We start from the raw sequence: 10,398 nt of genomic DNA, 5'->3' as shown, positions 1-10,398 counted from the left end.
AAAATCAAATATCATAGTTTATGTGTAGAATTTATCAAAAAGTGGAGAAAGTTTTATTTATTTTTTTAAATGAGTTTTAATTTACATTGATAATGTGATACATGATGAAAGAAAGTTGAAATTGAATTTCCAAATTTGATGTTGGTGGAGAGAGAGAGAGAGAGAGATCATTTGGAATCTGACTATGTGAGATTGAATGATTAATATTGACAATTTCTTGATTGGGAAGAGAATTATAAAAAATAAAATTAAAAAATTGAAATATCTAGTGGTTGTAGGTTATTGATCATCAATGATAATTTGGTCATATATATATATATATATATATATATATTGTTAAACACTTTAGGACTAAAATTAAAATTCTATTATCTCACAATTTTGGGGCTTTCTTGAAGTGAGCTCACCTTTTTTTTTTGGGGGGAGGGGGTGGGAGTTGGGGGTTAAAAAACCTAAATTAATAATTTCAAAATTTGGGACATATTTTCTTTTGGGCCCCTAAGCAATAGAGCATTTACATTAGTTTATATAAAATTACTATTTATTTTATAATAAGAGCCAACTTTTTCTATTTTAGCTAACCATTTTTAAAAATTTCTACGCATTAATATATATATATATATATATATATTTTTTTTTTTTTGCATGAGCTACGGTGTCTCTTAATTTTTATTTTGAGAGGCCGTGTCTCTTTAGTTTGGACAAGCGCAATAACAAAATCTTATTTTGTATAGTTGGTTCATGATCTAATATAGGTGATTTTTGAGCTTTATCTATATATTACTAAAAGCTGAAGCATAGCGTTTAATGTTGCTACGTTCACATTGCACCACTTCAATGGCCATGTCATTTCCATCATTTTTTTTTTATTTGTCTAACAATTTTTAAATAGTTTTTACAAATTTCAGAATCATAATAAATCTATATAATAAATCTCAGCCCTATCTCCACCATAAAGCCAACTTCTTATCCATTTAATTTTACCATAAAGTCCAAGCCCAAAGCCTTTTCAACTTAAGGACAACAGGAAATTTAAAACCGTGTAACAGGGTTTGACAAAAGGTATTGTGTGAGAAACACATCGTGGGGAATGGGAAACAGATCGTTTCAATTTCTCCCACCTTTCTATTCTACGGTTACGCACAAACAGATGGTTTGAACTTCTGCTCTATAGTTTCACATCATTTCACAGTAAAGGGGAAAGAATCTGATACGATTTGAAGCCGTGAAATCTCCCCACCTTCCTGCTCTATGGTTTCACAGTAACAGCCGCCTATCTGACTTTCTTCCTTCCTGTCTTCCTCTCCTCAACCTATATAAACGTTGACAGAACCTGGAGGATTCGATTGAGGTATCTCTAAAGCCCAGTTCTTCTTGTGCTCCATTCTTTTGCTTGATGCTTTTTGTTTCCCTTTTTACTTTTTGTTACTGCCTCTTTTGTGCTGTGGTGTGGATGATTGTTATGCTGAAATTTTGAATGCTGGGGTTTTTAATTGGAGCTGTCTTTTTGGTTCAGTACTTTGTGTTGTGGTGTAGTCTTAATGGCTGTTGCCCACGCATTTTAATTAAAAAAAAAATATGCTAGACCAATTATCTTCTTTTTCTTCTTTTTACTCTCAATTATCTTCCTCAATTTCGCTGACTGAATCCTCAGTCTTTATCAAAGTTGTGACTCACATCAGAAAGAAAGAAAAGGGATAATGCAAAAGAAGAAGGAAATGAAGAAATGAAGTTTCAGATTAAATGACACCAGTGCTGTATGTTTGATGTAGTTCTGTGTTTTAGTGTGTAAAGCTACATGTAGTTTTATAATGTATTTAAGTAGGATGTGTTCACACGTGGAGTAACTAACTAACACACGTGCTATAACTGTTCCCGTGTAGTTTGGGATATTTTCTTTGCTCTGTTTTTGTATTTAGTCACAGAGGTTGTACAGATTCATTCATTCAGTTGAAATCAATATTTCTTCAACTTCAATTCTCTCTCTCTAGCACTCTGTTTCTTCTTCAAGATTCTTGTGCTTTCTTATAGTCTTGGCCATGAAAATTCAGCTGACGTGATTTGTGCTCCTCTCTTCTCTGAGCTACTTGTCATTGCTTCCACTGCCTCACTCTGATAGTCATAAACTGTTAGAAGCTTCCTACTAGATTGGAACGGGTAAGCTTCTGATAAAAGTTTAAAAGCTGAGATTCTATTTGCTGTGAAAACCATGCTGTAGTCGTTTTCGGAGATATTAAGGAACCCCATGATCCTTTTCTTCACTACAGATTCAAATTCTGATTCTTGCCCACCATGAAGTAGCAAAATCTTTAGATTCCCTGTCTTGTAGGATATACTAAAGAAGGGGAAATCTGATTTTTGAGGAGGCGATGGTGGTGGTGGTGGGGGAGAGGAAGAAGAAGAAGATAAGGCAATTTATTTTCTTGAAGGGTCATGATTTGTGCAGCTGAGAATAGGAGAAAAGGCCTATGCCAATGTAATCAAGATAGGTGTGGTTGGAAAGGGAGAGATGGTAGTATTCTTGGGCTTTTATTTGATCAGCTTGATAGGTATCAGAATACTGAGGGTAAGCTTTTCTGAATTCAACGAATGATTCTTGCAAAGATGGGAGAGACTCATGGTTTGTAAACTTGGTATTTGGGAAGATAGAGGATGTAGTTGCTGCTGCAAAGTTGTGGTGGCAAGCTGAAGTTGTGCTTCTGGACTTGGACTCTCAGTTCTCAATTGCTTGCAAGTTGAGGAGTGGGGTTGGGCAACTGCCATTAAGAGTTCTGTTATATACATCAATAGATTCAATACTTACAGACAATGTTAATATGAATGGATAGTAATGAATGTCCACTAGATGGATTATCTTTTGATTGCTGTTGAATGTCCACTAGATGGATTATCTTCATCAATAAATTTTGATCTGTTTGAATTGCTGTGGTTTTTAATTGGAGCTCTGTTATATAGATCAATAGATTCAATACTTACAGACAATGTTAATATGAATTGATAGTAATGAATGTCCACTAGATGGATTATCTTTTGATTCTTAGTTCTTAAAGTCAAGGCCCTTTATTCCTACATAATTATGTCAACATTGACAAAGAATTTGATTTCTACCTAAATTGCGTACAGTATTTTAGATTCAAGAAATTATAGTCTTCTACAGCCAAGCGGATTATCTTTTGATTCTTCTTGAAGTCAAGAACTTTTATTCCTACATAATTATGTCAGCATTGACAAAGCATTTGATTTCTACCTGAATTGCGTACAGTATTTTAGATTCAAGAAATTATTGTCTTATACAGATTCAAGAAATTGTAAGTTCAATTACTTAGAGCATTTGATTTCTACCTAAATTGTGTACAATATTATACAGCCATGTCAAATCTTTTGCATCATTTTCCATATATGTGAAACTCAGCAAAATAATATTATTGGCCATCAAATTTGAGATTGTTAGTAGATCTATAAGATTACCTTAAAGGCTGAGGCTTCTACAAATGCAATCTGAAATTTTTCGCAGAAGTTTTGGGTTTAGGGAAATCAGATTTGTATTTGGGAATTTTAATCAGGTTCCGTGATATTAAATATGCATAGAATTGGGTATGGTGAGGGAAAACTAGTAGGGATTAGGTATGGAGTGGTGTTTATGGGTTTCTTGGGGTTGGAAGAAGAATCAGATTATGTAGATTGGAATTTTAGATCTTTTTGAAATGGAAAGAGGAGAGAATTATGTTATTTTGAAGGTGGACTTAATTATGTTATTTTGCAGCTATTCATACTCCTTAATGTATTTCTTCAAAGCCAAAAGGAGAGTCCTATTCTTTGTTAGATTGATAAGAAATTCCATACTTAAAGAGGATAAAGACTTAGTATATAGTTAGCCTTTTCAATATAATTATAGGAGTATAAGAACTAATCTTTGAGAGCTAAATATCCAATCTTTTGCAAGCCATGTTCAAAATGCATATGCAAAAGGCCATTCCTCAAACTTATGCTTTATATCTTTCTTTTTTTTCTTTTTTTTCTTTTTTTTTTTTTTTAAATTTTCAGCTTGTATTACTTTTGTAAATTAAAGGGTTTAAGGATTTATATAATTAAAATTTTATTGAATTATCTATGACTCTGGAGATTATGCATACTGTAACTATTTAGTCAAAGCCCTCTCTAACCTCTAAGATTATAATAAGATTTTCTTCAATCCAGCACTTTGTTTTATGGGTTAGTCTTGCTAAGTGATAAAAGCTCACACTATTGAGAAAAAGAAGCCACCATTGATGTTATGACTCAATTTCAAAGATAGTGGTCGGAACACTCTGCTTATCTAGATGAGGTGATCTTTTTTTTTTTCTTTTTCTGGGCGGGGTTATAATTGCTTTTGAGAGATTGTTCAAAAATTGGGTGTGAAGTGGATCTCTACTCTAGGTGGATATTGTTCTCTTTAAGCACTTATTTTTCTTTTTTGGGAATGTTTCTTTTTCCCCTGAGATTTGTTATTTTTGAAAGGATATTTATGTTGTATTTGTTTGGTTTTGTTGCTTTCATGGAAAACTAGCCTATTTTCCATTGAATTAAACAAAATTTTTACTGGTCTATTAATTAATTTAGTTTGGATTGGTAGAGGAATTCTAATTATTGGTATTGGTGATAAAAAATGATATTTGGATGACCAGTTTAAACAACTTCAAAAACTGTTGCAAAATGAGAACAATTCAGATTTTGTGGTTGATTTCTATTTTCTTTGATGATTTTGAGAAGCTCTCGAAAAATATTTGTAGAGCTCTGTGAGTATTTGTTATCTATGTGGTTGATTTTGGAAAAAAAATTTTGCTTAATGATTTATTTTTTGTTTATGGGTAAAATGAAATAGTTCAGTAATAAGTAATATGTTTAAGGAGATAAGTATATGTCTTATGCTTTGTAATTGTTTATAAGTCATTGTTAAGAAAATTTTAGCTTCACAATTATGACATTGATTTAAGGGCATCTTTGTAAGTATGTGTTTCCATGTTCTTACCATGACAAATATTTTACATGGTTTTTCATTCTTTGCTCACTTGCATCATGACTACCAGCACTACAATTATTGATTCAAAAACAGATTGTAGCAATGCTTTTTAGTTATGAGACATAACATTTTTGTTTATTATATTGTAATGAATTCCTTGGCAGATGGATTTGCTTGCGTGGCCCACTCACTACCCATGATTGGTTGCCTAAAAAACAGTATGTATCATGGTCAGTTTCTTATGAACATAGGTGCACTAGAATTTTTTTAACAGTAATTTAAGAACATTATGTGTGATGTCAAGTTTATGATGCATGTTACTTTCTAAAATATGCAAATTATGCAAATTGATGATTGTGGTCATGTTAGATATACTTATAATGTAAGATTGTTGAAGTATGTGTTAAGTGATTTTGAAGCAAACATCATATTCAAAGAAAGTCACTATCCAATAGATAATTACACTATTGTCTTTTTTTAATGAATCACATACATCGCACGGGTTAGCGACTAGTTAGCTATATATTTGGGTTTTATACTATTTTAGCATACTGGGTGCAAATGCTAAATGGCGTTGCCCATGGGCCGGCCTTGGTGGGGTAACGTTCCTAAAGCAAACACCATTTAAATCCTGGTTCTGAATTATGAGTGTAAATAAGAGCCAGAAAGCTATGTTTAGACTTGATAAGTCATATCAAACTTAACACAAAGTAAACTTGGGCCATATTCCGGCCTCGTACGTGAGCAACACTTCTACGAACATTGTGTCTCAGTCCGGGCCATCCTCTTTCTAAACTTGTCGGGCTTGATTGCATATTTATTGGGTAGGATGAAGTTTGGGCTTGTAGTCATTTATAGAGCCGAATTAGTTCTTACTTTAGTTAACAAAAAAATAATGACCATTTATACTGTCTAAACAAATTTCATAATTTTTTTTTCACAAGTTGACAAATTTTTACTGATTTTTATCTAAACCTATTAGGTTATCATTAACAACATTTTTTTACTTATTACTATCAATTTATTACAAAAGTAGTGAAATTTTTTGTCAATTTTGTGTGTCTATCATTTTTTTCTCAAAAATCATTGCCGACAATAAAACTACAAGCGTGGACTCCAAATTGTTTAATGGTGTGTAAGTTAAATGCTTGACAGCCAAACTAGCATATTATAATTATGATTGTCAGTGGTATGGTCGGATATGCTTCAACTTTAGCACCTTCTATATTGGAATTGTCCAAACCTCAAAGTCTTGGCCTTCTATTAATTTCATTCTTATTAGAATCTAGGGGTGTTCACCAAATCACATAAACCACATAAACCGCACCAAAACCGCCCGCAAAATGGCATAACCGCACCGCACCGCAAGTAAAAGTGTACCGCACCGCATAGTGTAGTGCAATTTGCGGTTTTATAATAAGAAAACCGCACAAACCGCACTGTACCACACCGCACCCTCTCTATATATTAATATTTTTATTTATTTATTTTTAATATTAAATATATTATTAATAGTTTAATAACCCTAGTTTAAAAAAAAAAAAAAAAATTAGTTTGATAATTCTATCAAGTGTTAACTAGGAAAGCTAGCCCAAAATAAAGAAAAACTAGCTCAAAAGTTTAAAACTTGGCCAAAAACAAAAGGAAAAAATTAGTTTTGAGTTGGGTAGGAAAAACCCAAAATTTGAAAAATATACTGACTTCATACCGTTCAAACTGCATCTTATACATAGCACCGCACATTTGACCACAAAAATGAGAAGGGGTGCGGTTATGGTTTTCGCTAAACTTTAAACCGCATCACATCGCACCGCACATGTGACTGCAAAAATAGGGTGCGGTGCAGTTATGATTTTAGCTAAATCACACCACAAAGTGCGGTGTTAAAAATGGCCCAAAACTGCACCGCACTGCATCGTGAACACCCCCTACATGCTTGACAGCCAAACTAGCATATTATAATTATGATTATCAGTGATATGGTCGGATATGCTTCAACTTTAGCACCTTCTATTTTGGAATTGTCCAAACTTCAAAGTCTTGGCCTTCTATTAATTTCATTCTTCTTAGAATCATTAACATCACGGCAAGTGCACATGTCTAATTAATGCGTTTAAAAATAAAATAATATAACATCAGCAAATCATTCAATGTTTTTTGGCTTTGGATCAAAATTGAGAAAAGTCAATCTCATATCAGAATCCCCAGTATATCCGCATAGCAACATATACTAAATCTCCAGTAATACTCTATATATATATCTTTGTTTGTTTGTTTGTTTTTATTTTTTTTTTATTAGAAGAAAAGTTTTTTAATTCGATAATATAAACAAGTATATCAATTATAATCTTCTATCATATTATAACTCAAGGTATTTTTATTAATAATTTTATTGTTCAATTGTTTTCTTTTTACATGTATTTACTATCTTTTATTACTTTATATGCAAATGATTAATGTTTATGCACAGTGTCATATTTTTTCACAATTAGTCTCAAACTTAGGAAAAGAAGAAGGGTCAGTAGGTTGTTGGCCACTATAAAATTAAGTCATTATATTATGAATGAATACATTACAGATACTCATTGTGATGTCTCTTACTAGTGATGTGTTACACCTTATATATGTGATTAACTCTAATTAATCTGTAGAAAATCAAAATTCAACCTTAAAATTATTATTATTATTATTAATTCATGCATTACACGGGGTTATTATATTAAGTAGTATGTATCTAAAACACGTATAAAAAAAAAAAAAAAAAAAGTTGTATGCATCTAACACAGAAGACAAATTCTGGAAATTTCAAGTAATGTGTTCTTGATTAGGAAACCGAGTTCTATGGCTAGTTATCAAAAAGATTTTTTTTTAAAAAAAGGTTCAAGTTCTAGTTACATAAGAAATTGCCATTTCCCTTGAGTTTAAAAAAATTTGATACACAGTGATAAGCGAAGTGCAAGTTTTAATTTATTGTTTTGGTTTTGCTAACGAATATCTTAAGAGAATTTGTTACTGTAAAAGACTAAAAGTGATATTAAAACTTTTTAAAAATAGTTCTTTAACAAATGAATATATCGCATTATTGATTCCACTACTGCAACAATTGCGGTTTCGTTTTCAGGGCCAATAATTGCCTGTTATTATATTAAACGTAAGCGTATTTTTTGGCAAGGGAAAGCCCCTATTTTACTTCAATAAACTTCGCCAACGTCAAGGAAGAAAATCTGTCAAGACTCAAGAGTTGAAGATGTAAGCAGGTCTGCCTTGAGATCTGTTAGTGATAATACGTCCACAATTAGCTTGTTCTAAAACTTAACAGATTTGTATTCTTCTTTAATTAAACTTGGAATCCTTGTTATAAATATATGATATAGTATAGAATTTTCTTCCAAACTGAAACTTCACACGCTCTATTACGTAAAAAAAAGATTGTTCATCGTTTATATCATATCCTACTTAATAATTACATGATTTATTTAAACAATTTAATATACATGGATGATCTTGAATTGTTGCGCAATGGGTTAAAGTAAATTCCTTTTAAGTCATTTTAGAGGAAACTTTGTTTTATCATATAATATATCACATCATGCAACTAAAAGGGCGTGTTTGGTAACTGCTTTTGTTTTCTATTTTCGTTTTCTTGTTTTCAAAGTAAAAAGAAAAAAACAGTTTTTTTTCTCTGTTTTTAAAATGAAAAACACGGAAACAACTAAGGAACAACCTTTATAAACACAACTATCAAATACAACTTAGAAATAACTTCTCGTGGACATCATTGACAATTAAAACAATTGAAGCATTACATCATTAGAGCTCACAATAATGCCCCTTCATTCATGATCTGCAGGAAGAAACCTGGATTGGTGAAGGTCTATGTGGTGGAGAGATATATGTGCAAATGAAAAGAAGCTAGGTGAAGCAAAAGGTACGTCTGTGCAAATGAGATTAGTTTATATAAAGAGGAAATCTTCTTTGAATATATAATAAATCTAGCACACAAATTAAGGATAACGATTTCGAAGCCGTCATTGTTTACTTGTCCAAATTCTAATGGCATTTAAATTATCAAATTAAAAATAAAACAGCTAAAGACATCTATTTTAAGTGGCGAATTGTGAACTTCTCGTTCTCGCGGTGGTTTCTCTTTCATCGCTTTCCCTATTATTAGACTGATATATATGAGTTTTGAGTGACATTTTTTGAGACTCAGTATGCATCCAAAGTTTACTTGCCTATCCATAAATATTCTTTCAAAGTTGACAAACCATGTGTCCCCACGGCCAGTCGGCAGTCGGCCACCAATAATTCCAAAAGCATAAAAACTAAAATGCGGCATTGAATGCGGAAAGTGAGAAACCCAGCTCGTACTAGGGAATTGAACACACAAATTAGGCATAAACTAATTGTTTTAGAGAGATTCGCTCTAGTTTATGCCTAACTTTTTCTTTTTTCTTTTTCTTTTTCCTGGAGAAGAAGTTAATGCCTAGCTTAATAAAACATTTTTTTAAAATTTTTTTTTAAGGAGATAAAGGTTAGGACGAAGTCCTTTTGTATTTATTATTATTTTTTTAAAATTCCTTTAATCAATCAAACATAAAACAAAAAAGATAATTCCTTTAATCAATAAGCCATTGCTAGTTTTTTAAATTTTATAAATCAATATTTTGAAGGAGAAAATATTTGAACCTTAAATGTCTTTATTGAAAATTTCAGAAATTGATATTAGGTTGAGTCATTGCTTCTTCATTTGAACTAAAACATATTCTTATGTACTAAATAATAATATACATAGTCTTTTATTCTCTATTAACCAAATTTTATTCAAAGCATAAAACTATCATAAAGAAATTAAACATGAAATTAGCTATATCTCCCCATGAGCTTCTATAACAACGTACCGATATCAGCAATCATTAGCTCAATACTTATATATGCTCAATGGACATGTAATGTTGTTTTCTTTAGCTAAAATTCAAGCTAGTCCCTTGGTTTTTACCTTAATTGTCAAATTAGTCCCTAAGATTTTATTTTTGTAAATTTAGTACGTCCATCATTTTGTTAAAATGAGTCAATTTGTCCGAATTTGTTGTTAAATTACGTTGTTTCAATATTTTTTTTAAAATAAAATTTTATTTGAAAACATTAATGAGAAGCTCCATTTAATATATCTTCTTCTTTTTTTATGAATAATAATTTTTTTTTTAAAATATTCAAATGGCTTTGTTTATTAATAAATTTGGACAAAATGACCCGATTGACTCATTTTGACAAAATTACTAAATTACAAAAATTAAGCATTAATTTATAATTTGATAGTTGAAGGAAAAGTTGAACATTAGTCATTTCTTACTTTATGTAAATTTATTACTTTGCCTTCCACTCTTAATTTTCTTACA

The 10,398-nt window shown here is 31.3% G+C and overlaps 1 protein-coding gene across 1 annotated transcript; it reads right to left on the bottom strand.

Moving 5' to 3' along the window:
• Nucleotides 1-2,025: 2,025 nt before the first annotated feature.
• LOC115973051 lies at nucleotides 2,026-3,371 on the bottom strand. Its single transcript, XM_031093289.1, is given in 3 exon segments — nucleotides 2,026-2,442; nucleotides 2,444-2,710; nucleotides 3,366-3,371. Coding segments are annotated over 3 exon segments (690 nt in total).
• Between the last annotated feature and the right edge of the window lie 7,027 nt (nucleotides 3,372-10,398).

This window comes from Quercus lobata, unplaced genomic scaffold (genome assembly GCF_001633185.2).
Source record: "Quercus lobata isolate SW786 unplaced genomic scaffold, ValleyOak3.0 Primary Assembly Scq3eQI_2022, whole genome shotgun sequence".
In the NCBI taxonomy this organism is placed as follows: Eukaryota; Viridiplantae; Streptophyta; class Magnoliopsida; order Fagales; family Fagaceae; genus Quercus; species Quercus lobata.
Note: the sequence above shows the minus strand (reverse complement) of the source record. Positions and strands in the feature narration are given on the sequence as shown.